This window comes from Mastigoproctus giganteus, chromosome 5 (assembly GCF_048544385.1).
Source record: "Mastigoproctus giganteus isolate SK-2022 chromosome 5, ASM4854438v1, whole genome shotgun sequence".
In the NCBI taxonomy this organism is placed as follows: domain Eukaryota; kingdom Metazoa; phylum Arthropoda; class Arachnida; order Uropygi; family Thelyphonidae; genus Mastigoproctus; species Mastigoproctus giganteus.
This window is the reverse complement of record NC_143579.1, coordinates 93,558,069-93,572,844: the sequence shown is the minus strand read 5'-3', so window position 1 is coordinate 93,572,844 and position 14,776 is coordinate 93,558,069. Positions and strand designations below refer to the sequence as shown.

The window sequence follows — 14,776 nt, the reverse complement described above, 5'->3', positions numbered from 1 at the left end:
CCGCAATTATAAGGGAACCGGGCCCAAGGCAACCACAAAAGAGAATGGCGAAAGATGAAGGAAAAGATGAACGAAAAAAAAAAAATGCGAGGGGGAGATAATGGGGAAAGTTGCAGAAATGGTGGGCAGGCATTCCCCAACACGAAATAATCATTGAGGAAGGATTGAGAAGTAATACGAGTTCTGAATAAATTAGTGAGTGAGACGTAGTGATAATTATAATAATTATTTTTATTGATTGCAAAACAGGCTTAGTATCATTGGCCCGAAGACAACCATATTAGCTAATAGAACATGGCATAATTAGATATAATGAGATAAGTTAAGATATATAGGCTTACTTATATTGGTCCAGCTAAGTAATTTTAAAACAACTTACTTCTTAATGTAATGTTATCAAAGAGAAAAGATATGTGAATCAGAGAGAGAGAGAGAGAGAGAGAGAGAGAGAGAGAGAGAGAGAGAGAGAGAGACAGAGAGAGAGAGAGAGAGAGACAGAGAGAGAACGGATTAATGTTTTTTGTTTTTAAATTCACCAATACAAAAATTACATTACAAAACTATTAAAAGGAGTTGTCTCGACTTTAGGAACATATTCGATGTTGCAATTCTTCAAAGGTTACATAGTTATTTAATGGTTACTATATGAAATTCCTACGAAAAGAAGATCAGTTTATGAATGTTATCAACCAGATGTGCCCTATACGGCTGGGCATTATCAGCCATGAAAACAAACCTTTCTCCAACTGCTGTGGAGTACTGAAAGACTATTGGTCTCAGGATCTCCTCTCCATAGAGGGAAAACCTGTCAATGGTCTATTCCTAATGATATAGAAACCCGTAAAACTCCCAACGCTAAAACCACTAGTCCATATCCACTAAACTGAAGCTATCCATGCAAAAGGGAAAGGGGCGTTATCAATTTCACATTCGCGATAAGGACTCTGCGAGAATAAGCAAGTAAGCGGAACTTTAAGTCCATCTGCCATTGATGCCACACGATGTTCTTAAGCCAAATCCATAGGAGTCCCTAAGATAGCTACGTTCAATGGAATGAATGCAACCATTTGTAAAACACAAAGCCGTCTTTAGTGAAGTCAAGCCTTTGCTACCTGATTTAATTCGTATCATCCTGTACATCACAGCTACATAGTATTCAATCATTATGTTTAGACGAGCAGTTAAAATAAATGGCCATTGTTCCTTGGTGAAGTTTACTGAACAGAATGGACCCTATTTCACATGCTATTCTAGTACCCAAGGATAGATTACTGCCATCCATACACCAAGTGTATGGATGTTGTGATACTCCAGCCTATTGTGGGGGGGGGGAAATAAATGTTTATACTTATATTTTTTTATCTTATTTATATTATTATATCTTTTGTAATAAACCCCTCCCCACTTGCGCATCTGACTATTATTTTACAGAAAATTCCAAGTTCAAGGGGAAAGCTCCTTAATGTGTTTAATTCCCTTTGGATAGACTTTTACTCAGAACAACAAAGAAACCACACAAATGTTGTATATACAAATCAGTTTATTAAACATATTTACATGAGCATAATGAAAACCAAATATTAATTGAATTTATACACATGACAACATGATTAGGTCTCACCTACATGTGTATATATATATATCATGTTCATACATTAGTAAAAATCATTTACAAGCTAATATCAATCCCATTCCATTCTAGAAATACTTAATGCTGCCTCAATTAAACAAGAAATATCATAATCCTTTCCATTCCTTCCTACATATACTTAATACTGCATTCTTTAAACACTATTAACAAGGGTTATCAATTCCATTTGCCTTTCATCCTACATATATTTAATACTGCATCAATTAAACAAGAAATATCAATTCTATTCCATTCCTTCTTACCTATATTTGATACTGCATCAATTAAACAAGAAATATCAATTCCATTCCATTCACTCCTTTCATATACTAATAACTCTTTTAGGAAATTTTGTTAATGTTACACCTTCAATACCAATCATTCTTACTCTGAAGATCAATTTGAGTGTCTATACTCGTATCCTCTGATTTATATAATACTTTCTTCTTGCCTAGAGATATAATTGACAGACTTTCTCTAATCAAAGTTAACTTATACAATTGAAATTATCTTTCAAACTAGCGTTTGTCCATTTGGTCATGACAACAACAACGTTAGGTCATTAAACTCTTACTGGACCCTTACATTACAACAGGGCCTACATACAGTAATATAATTATTCCTAATGTCTCTCCTATTCTTCCCTTCCAAAATTTCTTTAATTATACATCATCTAAAACAATACGATTATCATACAAAATTTGTATATCTATCTATTCCCTTTTGTTTAACGTCTTCCAACACTAATTCTTCACTAACCTATCCTTACATTATGTACTTTGTATATTTCTCACATTATCTTTCTTAAATTTCTTTTAATTCATTATCAGTGTCCTTACAGTCCTTTATATATGTATGAGGGTACTAATATAATCTAGCCACTTACTTATTGAACTCGGCGTGACGTTGCCCTATGTCTTTCCGTCTTTCCCGTCAGGTTCTGCTTATCTTTTTCTATCAGGGGCGACGTCTTACTTTTCTTGAAGAATTAGGCACTGGTAATTGTGCTGCGAGGTGGTTCCAGCTCCATTTTATTCGGCCCGCTTGATGCTCCTCTCCTGTTTCGGAATGGCTTTATCTCCTTACTCTTCCTAACACTCAGAAACTCAGGTGCTGCTACACATAATTTCCAAGACGACGTAACCCTCAATTTTTAACTGTTGCTCACTTCTTTTATTTACCCTGACCAAAATCTTAACTGCTGTGTCCGCTGACTATTTCCATTTCTAAAAAAACATCACAAAAACAACCCACACAACCACATAGCTCCACACAGGTCTCTCCTCGTCCTTCTCCTTTTTCCCAACACTAATCTTTACTACAACTCCTCAACTTACTCACACTGACTCACTATCTCATCTTCAACTGGTCAGCACTTGCTCAACTCTGACCGACTAAAACATTTCTCCCCTTCTTCCTCACACCGACAAAATTTTTACTTTTTCTTAGACCATTTTAGTTCACACCGCCAAAACTCAACTTAGTGTCTTAAACCATGTTTTCTCACCCCACAAAAAAAATCTCAACTTTTTGTCTCTTGCCACACTTTCACTGCCTTTTTCCTACATCTTAGTGCCGATTTCGTCACGCCCATTTCCTAGTGACTTCACCAATCTAACATTTACTTTCGCTTTCATCTCATTTCATTTGTTGAAAAAACCCCTTATTCCGCCGGCCCAGTAGCACGTGATTCACAATACCCCTCTCCTTTTTTATTTCTTTGTTGACATCCGTTGAGCTCTTTCATGTAGGCCGAATGTATCAAAACAACTCCTCCTGTGTCATCACAGCTTGTCTCTATAGCACTTCAGAAAAACCACAAAATGTGACACTGCGTCTATTTTTAGAAACTACTGTGTGCGTTTTGCCGAATGCGTTTCCGGTGCGTGACCTCTCATAAACCTAAGTTGATTGTCGCACCGTACCCCCTGCTGGGTATTGCCATAGTATTTTCTGACAGTTCTCAGTTTTAACGGATGTAAAGCTAATTTTTCTGTTTACATTCCTACTACCTTTTAATTTTACAATTCTTAATGAATAATTCTTGTTATTGAAACTGATGCTATTACCATATTATTCTACCAACGGCAAGAATCCAAAAAGGAAAACTGACTTCCAAGGTCTAAAAAAATATTTTATTTTTGTAAGATTTTCAGATCTTACACTATGACATCTTCTGCGTTTGACCAAACTCCATTATTCTATCAGTGATTCATAAACTACGGATTGCGTAAATCACATTGAGATGGGCACCACCTTTCGACAATACTTCATAAACTGGTTATATTTCGGTTGAAACGCCGTATAGTCGTCAGTTTGTGAAGAGATAATTTATAGATTATTATGAAAATATATCGGTACTCACCACTATTTGCTGTAAACATTTGTAGAGGGATTATCGATATTATAGCTGCTTGTAATTGATATCTTCCTGTTGTTTAAGCCGTGTATTAATGACTAAACAACTATTAGTCCAAGGATTTATTTGCAAGGATATATCAAAATAATAAAAAATTCAATACTGATCACACTGTATCTTGAGGTCATGTGCTTGTTTCTCAGACAAGATGGCATCGTCGACATGTCGTCTGTCATTCCGGAATCCTTAGCGATGTATTTTCAGTAGTTTCTCTTGTTGATTACCTGCTCTTGGATGGCGAACATGAATGCTTCTGTCTCGGGGACGAGCGTCCAGCTGGTGAACCATGCGTTGGAAGCCTTCTTATCCATGTAGTCTTGATGGAGTCATTGTAGTTTCTCCCAAGGAGTGCCTTCTTCGCTCATCCTCCTGCCTTCATTTCTTTCATCTGAGTGGGTGGATGGGTGGGGTCCCCTTGGTGAGGTTGAATGGGGATTGCCGCTTGTCATCCTCCTTATGGCTTGGTAGATTGGCGATCTTGGCCATCTTTTTCTAGAAGTAATCCATTAGTGCCTCAATAGCTTTATTCCGTTGTTCGATGAGGTCTGTCAAACTCCTTCCTTTTTACTTGGCTATGATCAGTCTCTCGACGGTCGCCTTCGGATGGAGTTAGTGGCTCTTCGTCATCATTATCCTGGTTCTTCTCATGATCTACACCAGCTCAGTGTTAGTTCATTCTGTGATCCCGAAAGAGTAAGTTAGCACTGAAATTGCGTAGGTGTTTATGGCTTTAAACATATTCCCTCAGCTTAGCTTTGCTTTTAGCGGACTTCTAAGTTTCTGATTTTTATTATTAATCTTTGTTTGTGGCTTTAAATATATAAATAAATAAATTTTCTGTTTATACTCCGGGACGACCAAACGGTCAGAGGAATTCACAAGATAGAAAGAATACAAGAAACAGCACCGTATTCAGCAGTCACGGGCTTGAACCCCTGTCACTCAAGGCACGTGTACTTATGCACCCGCGCGCCTGACCACTAGGCTACGGCGGCCTTAAATATATTCTTAAATATATTATAGAAGATATATATATATATATTCTTTAAATATATTCTTTGTTTATGGCTTTAAATAAATATATTAAAGGTGTTTATGGCTTTAAATATATTCCCTCAGCTTAGCTTTGCTTTGCTTTTAGCAGACTTCTAAGTCTCTGATTATTTTTTTATTAATCTTTGTTTCACCCACTAGACAGCCGGATGGTTCGAGGGTTGTACATAAAGAGTAGAGCGTGAATTTGTTACGGTTCATATTCATTAAAGTATGTCAAGTATTTAGAAAAAATTAAAAGCATTTACAAGAAAAAATACCATATTTGTCGGCTTATAAGGCACTTTTTTTTTCCCTTATAAATACCTAAAAAAATCGCCCTGCGTCTTAGAAGCCGAAAGTGGAAATACAGCACATGCGCAAAACCGTGAGTTAACGTATAGTAGTTAACGGATAGTTAACTACTATACGTTAGTACACTTTTCAGTAGTTACCAGTAAATATATAACTGGAATTCACTTGTTACTCCAACAAGTGAATTCCAGTTATACATTAAGCCCTAATCAAAGGCAGACGCATCAAGAAGCCAAAATTATACTATTGCATTTAAGCTAAAAGCAGTACAATATGCCAAAGAACACGGGAACAGAGCAGCAGAACGAAATTTCGGACCACCTTCGTATAAAAGTCTACCTAAATGGCAAATCTGTAGTTGGATAATGGAACTTAGAGATGGGTATTGCAGTGAGTATTAAAATGATAATGGCAGAAGCACGGAAACGAGCAGCTGATATTGGGATACACGACTTTAAAGGAACTGAATCTTAGTGTTATCGCTTCATGAAAAGAAACGGGTTAATTTAAGCACAAGAAGTAGAATAGCCCAGAGAATGCCTGCTGAGTACGAACAGAAAATATTAGATTTCCATAAATTTGTCCTTAATCCCAGAAAATGAAGCAACTAGGAATTTAGCCAAATCGGAAATATGGATAAAATTCCGTTGACTTTTGATGTTCCATCCAATAAAACCATAAGTCTAAAAGGGCAAAAATCCATACCTATTAAAACATGAAAAGACACATTACACCAAGGTTTTAACTTGCTGTGCTGATGGGACCAAGCTTCCGCCAATGTTAATTTTTAAAAGAAAAACTTTACCGAGAGATAAACTACCAAATGGAATTCACGTACTTGTACAACCGAAGGGATGGATGGATAAAAAATGAATCAAGGATTGGTTCGTGAAAGTTTGGTCCAAGCAATCTGTGGACTACTGCGTAAAAATGCTCTACTAGTATGGGATCAGTTTAGAGAACATAGGACTGAAAACAAACAACTGACCGAAATGAGGAACACAGAATTGGTGGTAATTCCGGGTGGCTTAACTTCCCAGTTACAGCCATTAGATATAAGCATCAATAAGCCATTCAAGAATAATATGCAGGAGCAATGGAATAAATTGATGGCGGATGATATATATGACTCCTACGGGAAGGATGAAACGTCCATCAATAGCACAAGTGTGTGAATAGATGCTGAAATCATGGCACGATTAAGACTGAAATTGTGGTCAAGTACTTTAAAAATGTGGTATAAGTAATGCAGTGGATCGCACTGAAGATCATTTACTGTATGAGAGTGACAGTGATACTAACGAAGAGGCTGATGATAATGATGATTAAGTTGAAGATAATGATGATCAAGTAAGTAATGCATCTGAAGTTGAATAATACTAAAATAATAAGAGTAATACTCCTATACTTTTCTTTATTGGCTTTTGATTTTATTGAATTTTACTTTAAAATTTCCATTGTATTAACAATAAATTTTTTCAAACTTTTTTTTATTAAGTTTACCGTTCCAAAATTAGAGTGCGCCTTCCACACCGCAGCGTCTTAAAAACGAAAAATACGACTAGTTAAATTTAATATCACAAAAGCAAAATAGCACGAGATAATACAGGGTATTTCAATTTAAATTTGATATTAAAACTGGCTATTGCCGTTTAGATTTCACGATTTCTAAATTAAAATTTTGTCTAATCAAAATAAAGGTTGTAATATGAGCTGAGGCGATACAAACTGTCCCCGTACAGCCAGTAATTTTACACAGCTAAATGTATAAAAACTATACATTTAGTTGCACACATTTGCATAAAAACTGTCATATTAGGATTACCAAAGAACCAGCTCATCTACCTATATTTATTATTGTCCACAAATTGCATGTGAGAACTGGTCGATTTTTCTGTTTTTCTGGACGAAAAACCTGAGTTTTGGGGGTTGGGGGTTCTTGCTGTTCACGCCTGAGACCAATTAACTCAGATAAAGAGTGAAAATAGCCGATGAAAGTTATTTTTTTTTCCTTTAAAAAAATCAGTTTGCTTCGTTTCAGAAGCTTTCCAGTGCTGTTTTAGGCTAAACCGAGGGTGGAGAACAAGTTTACCAGTGAGAAAAAGATTGTTGATTAGGTAAAAATTTAATTTAGAAATCGTAACATCTAAATGGTATAAAAAAAGGTCCAGACGATAAATAATCAAATCAAAGATAACCAACAATTCCAAATCCACAGAAGCTAAATTTTGGATGATACTTAGCTAGAAATCGTTCTAAGAGTAGAAATTTTTATGAACTTTTCTCATGGCGTAGAAATGTTAATGTTAGACCAGTCTTGTCTGTCTCAGTCAATAGCTGCAGTGTTCCCTCAGTACCCCAGAGATTCGGATTTCTCAAGCAGAACAACAGGGAAACCAACCACAGAATGAACACAATTTTTGGATACCATCAGCGACAGCCATTGTTGCTTTGGCACAATAACTAAAAAAAAATATTTTAAAATCCACGACAAGAAACAATGACTTCGGTTGTTTCTTGTTGTTTTTCTATTTTTAATGTTATTTTTATAATTACAGCTAAGACTATAATAAGATTTTAAAAACTAAGCACGAATGATTGCAATGTCTGAAAAGGCCACGTAATTCTCCTTAAGAAGTAGCTGTTATTGGAAGTGAATGACAGAGAAAACTTGTAATGACATTCACACTATGTTTGCATTTTGCACACGCTTCATTTATTTTTAACTAAGTACACAAATGACACTTTTCCCAACTAATGTACAAATAAACTCCTGTTAATATCTAATTTACTGTTAACAGTAAATTGGATATTAACAGTTAATTGTTATTACAGTTAACAGTAACTTACCAGAATAAATTACATTTAATAAATTAATCAATACATAAAATAATAATTAAATGCATTTATTTCTATTACAATGTTTCTCAATTAACAGGCGAGATCAATTCAGAAAATTCAAATAAATTTTTGCAAAATATTTTAAACAACGTTGAAAAATTTACTGTTAATTTAGCAACTCTTAAACCACAGAAGCCTCAGGACCTCCGTTTTCATATATTCGTCAACGATCTTTTTTAAACAATCTCCAGTGAGGTTTTATTAGACTGAGATGAAAAATATAATTGTGGACAAGTTTGTTTTGTACTTAATTATTGAACTTGCACCACCAGCACTGTAAAGCATATGTTTAAATGCAACCTTTTATATAAAAATCGCCAATATAATTTTTTTTAACTTTTAAGAAAATTGCTCTTGTGCTGTAAATTTTCTTGCACTTTCAGTACGCATAATAAATTTCGGACATCACTCGTAGACTCATTGAGGTATTTTTGTGGGCTCTTGAGCGTCCGTGGACCTCACTTTAAGAAAGGCTTCTGTAATCTATACTCTGTTATACCACATAAACTAAATGAACTTCTAATAGTGGTGTTTGTGCAACCGGCGCCTTTTCCTGTCTCTTCATCACAGAATGACCTTTCGTTGAGACAGCGTGGCGCTGCAGGGTGTAGTTAGCTCAAAAGGTATGTTATTACTATTTTTCTTTTCTTATTTTATCGCCGCACGTGAGAATAGCGATGAGTCAGTCGCCTGCCATGGAATACAATGCATTTGAATGCTCTTTTAGAATCATTGTAGAAACGATTAGAAACAGGAATTTTGCATATCTTCTTTCTCAACTGGCTCCATTTCGATTTCCAACAACCGCCTTCTCGGAAATGGGTCTACGCATGCGCAAAAGGCTTGCAAACAAGGAAATATATTAACTGGTCTTGCCATTCAGACGAACTATGATTTATTTAATGTAGCCCAAAGTTTAAGTAACATTAGTTACCTTGCGGAAGGAGTTTGAGACAAACAGAAAAGTCGTACAAAGCACACATCAGTGGTAAATTACAGTGTGTTGTTTATAATAACAGACTTAAGACAACGTGCCATTTTCCTCAAACTCTTTCTTAAGTTCCTCAGAAACTTCAAAATGACTCCATTTTCACAAATAAGCCCGAAACGTTCTTAATACAGAGAAATAAATATAAAAAAGTTCGAGTTTCTATTTGCCTCGTATGTACGCGTCACGATTAAATTTTTTTACGAAAAAACGGATTTAAAAAAAAAATCTGATTTTATAACTGCGTTCCATTAAAAAAAATAAAAAAGGGAAGGGTTCTAATTAAATTAAGTTGTTAATGCGTAGTCATTAGCCAATTTAGTTTTTTTTTTTTTTTTTTTTTTGATTATTTGAGTATCGTTATAGCTCATGTTCTGCAAAAATTATGCATCTGGAAAGTTTGAACAATACTATTTACTAATGAACTTCCATTTCAATTGGTACAATAGTACTTTGTGCACCCCCTCTCGGTTTACTCAACTTTAAAAGTTCAGCACAGCTTTCTTCCAATGACTGCCACACAAATTCATAAGCGTGAGGAATTTTATTTAAAAAGTTTCAGTTTTTGGCAGCACAGTTCCCTACATCATTAACCAAAGATTTGAAGGCGCTACTTGAAATAACAAAAATTAAATTTCAGCCACGACATAACCCAGAGTGCAGATCAAACTTTAAGAGGAATTAGAAATATGCCGTTTGAATAATCGCTTGTCAATTATTAGATGCTAAAGAACACCACGAATAATATCCTTTACTAGTTTAAACCAGTTTACTGTTAGTAAACAGTACAGTTCAGAGCTGTTCTTACTGCAAACCATAATCCTGAAGTCCTACAATTTTAAAGCGAAAACCTTGGGCAATTCTTTTCTAGGTGTAATGCGAATTTTCTACATCTTAAAGTACTGTTGCTTTTGAAGATGGTCTGACTAGGTGTTTCAGCATCTTGTGCCAGACAATGAATGCCCACTAAAGCCAGACCAAAATGCACGCTCAGTGAACAGGCTATATTACAGGAAAATGAAATATTAATTTTAAAATTTTGGTTCTATGAATTTTGACATTTCTCTTCTGATAGTTACAGAAGTTTTAGGACATAGTTACATTCTGGTTAATTGATGGAAGTTCAAAAACTGCTTAATAGCATGTTATCCACTATCCATATCACTGATATTCTCATCCATTCCTATCTATCATCGTTATGATTTTGCACAGTACGGGAGGGGTTGAAACATGTTTGATGAGCCCTAATGTAAATATTTCAAACCAATCGAGGAGTTTCTCTAGGCAAACGGAGAGTCCTAGTCTTTTGCGTGAGCGTTGAAGCAGGTGGAAGTTTTGCTGCTGCATCAATTTCTTAAATTCCCGAATAGGTAACAGTGATAAACAACCCATGGCATGGCTCTTAAAATGGGGGACCTCTTGTGAATGATATGTTTTGGTTGAGACACCGTGATGTTTGGATGAAATGAGAAAAACATCTATAAAAGAAGACATTTACATAAACAGATTCAAATTTAGTTCAAATTTTTAATGTTTTGCTTTCTTCTTTTTCTTTCTTTCTTTCTTTGTGTTTCCAACAAATGTGATATATTTTTAGCCAACATGAAAAATATGTCAATACGAAAATCCGCAGAACATCGATATGCCGAGACACCTCTTTCGAAACTGCGAATTTAAACACATCTCCGTTGTTTCTACCACAATTTTCCCACCTTAACTTCTTATTTTTTCCCTTCTCACTCTTAGAGGTAGAGCCGGTGTTAGGCATATACAACGAAGAAAATGAATCGGGCAATTAAATTTATACTCCATACGGCTTTATTTTACATGTTTTTGTTTGATTCCCATAAGTGTGAGTGAATTGGATCATTTCAGGAAAAATTATTTTTACTAAATAGATTCAGTACAGAAATTTAATTCATTATTAGCAAATGAAATCTGTGCTGCGCACTTTCTACTTATTAATTTAATTTGTTGTAGGTCCAACACAATGCTCACGAAAACCACGATTTGCACAGCACAGCGCGTATTGAACAGATTGAACCAGCTGGGACGATGATTGGGTATAAAAAATTTTCCCGCAAAAAGAACACAGTGTCGTTGTAATATGATTCAATAGGCCCTGAGATTACGATATTGATGTATATTTTTGCCTTTATACAGGTCTTATTTGTTAATTCTTTTCGTTCAATTTTCTTTCATCGCACTTGGATTGAGATTATCTGGAGAAGTGATGCGCTTAGCGGTTTTTTTTTTTTTTTTTTGATCTCGTTTGTTGTTGTTGTGCACCAGCAACTTAGGCCATGTTGAGCCATCCAGTTTGTTTTTCCATACTACAAGACCTGCCCGTTTCACTGTAGCTGGCAAGATTGTTGAAACAGTTGATTCTTCACCCTTTAGAATTAGTTGAATGACTCGCTAACGTTAATTCTTTCATTGCTGTTGCACCGAAATGCCTAGGCGGTTCATTTGTTGATTATGATGCAGGTTAGCAGTTGACGTCTCCAATATTCTTATCATTTTATGCTGGGCTTGAAAAACTGTGATGCTGTTAGTTGAGCTTCAATAGCGGATCTGCTATATGGATAGATCCCTGTGTCTATGATTTCAGAGCCAGCAGTCGATACTCTTGCTGCTAACCCTCAAGCTTTGAAAATACCTTGAAAGATACCACCGGACTCTACTTTTAAAAATAAACTTGTTTCCCTGTCACCAAAAAAGAGTAAGATGTGAATGATGAGTGTAATATCCTGGTAGACAGAGCACTGTTATGTCATAGCTTACACAAAATTCAAGAGCACATAAGGATTTCACATACGATGCATGCCCAGTTAGCATAAGGGAACTCTTTCAGCAGGCTGAAGTTTTAAAAATATTCGAACCAAGCATGAAAAACAGTGCCATTACTATAGCCAGTTTCTCTCATGAACACAGCAGTTCCCAATGGCGTGTTTCTTTTATATTCATTTTTCTTTCTTTCTGAATCCTTTGGAAATAACAGCTGTCAGAATATATGAACCTGCTGCACTACAACGGGCTACCATGTGAATGCACCAGCCAGCCAACACTTTACGTTTGGTGGGGGGGAGGGTATTACCTGTTTCGTCCATATTAAAAACAGCGTCTAGCTTTTCTCGAGTTAAGCCATTTGTAATGGCTGGGAAAGGTCCTCACGATTACGCAAAAGGAGTTCTCTGCAATGCCTGGTTAAGCCGTCAAACCAGACTCGACCAGCATAATATTCATTTGGCATTCTTTTAAGTTTAAACAATGCCAAATGTTAAAGTTTAAACTTTACCGTTTATAATTGAATTGTTAAATTCAATTATGCTTAAATCAAAAGTTTAATTTATGCTTAAAATTAAATTCATTTATGTCTAAAATTAAATTCAATTAAATTTCAATCACCCTATGGAAAATAATACTCAAATAGCAATTTACATTTACAATTAGACAGCAAAATAATTATTTATTACTCATTAATAATATTTCATATTCGATTGGAGATCTATTTCCCATCAATTTAATTAATTAATTTAAAAACCTTCCAACTAAATATGCGTTTATTTATTTAATTCACTATATAATTGCAAATATATATATATATATATATATGATTTCTGAAATAACTGCTATACCTTAGGAAAGAGCAAAAAAGAAAGTAAGATCAAGAGAGAGGCGGGTCCTCTAAAACATAAAAAAAGTTACTGTTCACAAAGTTCAAAAGTTCAGGGTGCATTGCATTATTTTATGCTATTTTTTGTTTTTAAAATGTTCCATTCATTAAAGTTCAATTTCATATAAGTCTTTTTGAATACTTTTATTAAATATGCAAAAGATATACAGTATATACTTGCACAATGTAACTGAGTTATTTGCCTTAATGTGCAAATAAATAAATAAATAGCGTATTGTTTTTTTCTTAGAACTATCTTCATAATCCAGTACTGCTTATTGAATACACCCGTACTAAGAACGTTGGAAAAACAATAACTTCATATTTTCTCAAAGGAAGTCGTATTTCCATCATTGAGGAAAATGGAAATTCCTTCAACTCACCGCTTACAGCTCTTTCTTTAAAAGAAAACGAATAAGAAATGGCTACTTTAATATATAAATAGTACCTAGCAATTTTAATGTTACCGCAATAAAAATACTGAAGTCAGGTCAAGCAAACTGCAATTCAGCCAATAATAATGATATCAGTACGATCCAGGGACATCGTCTGAAATAGTTTTATTGGTCTTATGGATATTCGGGAAAGGTAAAAGGAGTGATGATTCGGGCGAATGCATGCTAATCATTCAACTGAGAAAGAGATTTCCTTGTTAGGTAGGCGGAACCATACAGTTCGCGCACTATGCGGATCGTATGACCATGGTGCACATCCTGCTAGGAGACTGAAGGTCATAGCAGACAATGAATAACATGCCCATTATAAATAACTACACATTTCTTAAAATTGAGGAGAATTGTAGCAGCACCATCAACAAAGCACGAAAGAAATTGAGTTTTAAGAACCCAAATATCTATGCACATTTTCCAAACTTACTCCAGCATCCAACTAGAAAATCAGACCTTCCAGAAAAATGCAAGTTACCTATTCTTGCCCATCAGAGCATGCCGAAAGACGGACTTGCAATGGAAAGGAAAGAACGGGGTAATAGCAATAAAGACAATAATAATAATAACTAGGCGTTAGAAACTAACATTTTTCACATATTTTCTCCTCTGGTAACACAAATCAACAGTCCTTAATTAAGGAACACATATTGACAATCACATGCACGTTTGCCGTTCCGCAGAGAGAAGTCGGTCATTTTTCTAACATGGAATCGGACGTGAAGCGAATCCAAACTCCTCTCATTGTTAGAAATAAGTAATTTATTACGTTCGCCTGCACGCGCCAGCTGCAAAATACATTGCGTGTCTGAAACCCACCAAACGACAGTGTGCTTACCTATGACAGTGGACCACTGAGCGTTTGGTCTCCACTTGGGATACTGTTTAGGAAATTTATCTTCTGACCATTCCGTACTCAGGTGCACACTATACATTAGAACTCTATCTGGTGGACAATCGGAGAATGCCACATGAAACACATAAAGTAAGCACGCACTCCAAAGCATTGTCATTGTGAATGAGAGCTTTCGAACCCTTTGACCTACACTCCTGTTCTGGCTACGCACGTGGCCTCCTATATAAGAAGTAAGCTGCTACGTGAAACCACGTGTATTCAAGTTGGTAACGCTTGTCAGTGGTGGCCGCGAGATGGCGCCATAGTATTTTCATTGGCTGCTCGCGCTTAATAAGGAGTTGGCTCACCCTTCAAGGCTGTTTTTAATTGCTAATAGAGAGAGGCGTTAATAGTTTAAACATGTGAAATTGCCAAGAATACGTTTACTTTGAGCATGTTCTTGTTAGACAGGAAAATTTATTGTCTTAAGACTGTTGGTTTAAACGACAACAGCAACGAACAAAAATAAATTCC

At 35.5% G+C, this 14,776-nt stretch overlaps 1 protein-coding gene across 1 annotated transcript in view; it reads right to left on the bottom strand.

Moving 5' to 3' along the window:
• LOC150085569 (spondin-2-like) overlaps positions 1 to 14,478 on the bottom strand; it is a 45,900-nt gene extending 31,422 nt beyond the window's left edge. The window contains exon 1 of the mRNA XM_090374114.1: positions 14,246 to 14,478. Within this exon, the coding sequence (XP_090230240.1) occupies positions 14,246 to 14,420 (175 nt within the window). The 5' untranslated portion in view covers positions 14,421 to 14,478. The remainder of the gene's footprint in view (positions 1 to 14,245) is intronic.
• Positions 14,479 to 14,776: the final 298 nt, after the last annotated feature.